Raw genomic sequence first — 441 nt, forward strand, 5'->3', positions numbered from 1 at the left:
TGACGCCGCATTTTCTTCTTGGACATGAAGCTCCAGTCGCAGTGCGTGCAGATGTAGGGCACCCAGTTGCTGTGGCTCCGCTGGTGGATGACGAGGTTGATCTTCAGCAGAAAGGTTTTCCTGCACACTGGGCAGGAGAAGAATTTCTCCCGGGTGGAGTTTCGCTGGCAGGCCGCAGTCCGGCCCACGCAGGAGCCCTCCACAGGCTCTCCCGGGGAGGCGGCCGCACAGCTGGGCTCTGCCTGTGCCGTCGTTCTGCAGACACCTGGTATCAGCAGAAAGGTTTTCCTGCACACTGGGCAGGAGAAGAATTTCTCCCGGGTGGAGTTTCGCTGGCAGGCCGCAGTCCGGCCCACGCAGGAGCCCTCCACAGGCTCTCCCGGGGAGGCGGCCGCACAGCTGGGCTCTGCCTGTGCCGTCGTTCTGCAGACACCTGGTATC

At 62.8% G+C, this 441-nt stretch overlaps 1 protein-coding gene across 1 annotated transcript in view; it reads right to left on the reverse strand.

Annotated features, from left to right (window-relative positions):
- Positions 1 to 6: 6 nt before the first annotated feature.
- Positions 7 to 441, reverse strand: part of LOC104619625 (zinc finger protein 777-like) — a gene marked incomplete at both ends in the record, with an annotated part of 3,550 nt that continues 3,115 nt past the window's right edge. The window contains one exon of the mRNA XM_010285565.1: positions 7 to 433. Within this exon, the coding sequence (XP_010283867.1) occupies positions 7 to 433 (427 nt within the window). The remainder of the gene's footprint in view (positions 434 to 441) is intronic.

The sequence above is a fragment of the Phaethon lepturus genome, unplaced genomic scaffold (assembly GCF_000687285.1).
Source record: "Phaethon lepturus isolate BGI_N335 unplaced genomic scaffold, ASM68728v1 scaffold32104, whole genome shotgun sequence".
NCBI classification, from domain to species: Eukaryota; Metazoa; Chordata; class Aves; order Phaethontiformes; family Phaethontidae; genus Phaethon; species Phaethon lepturus.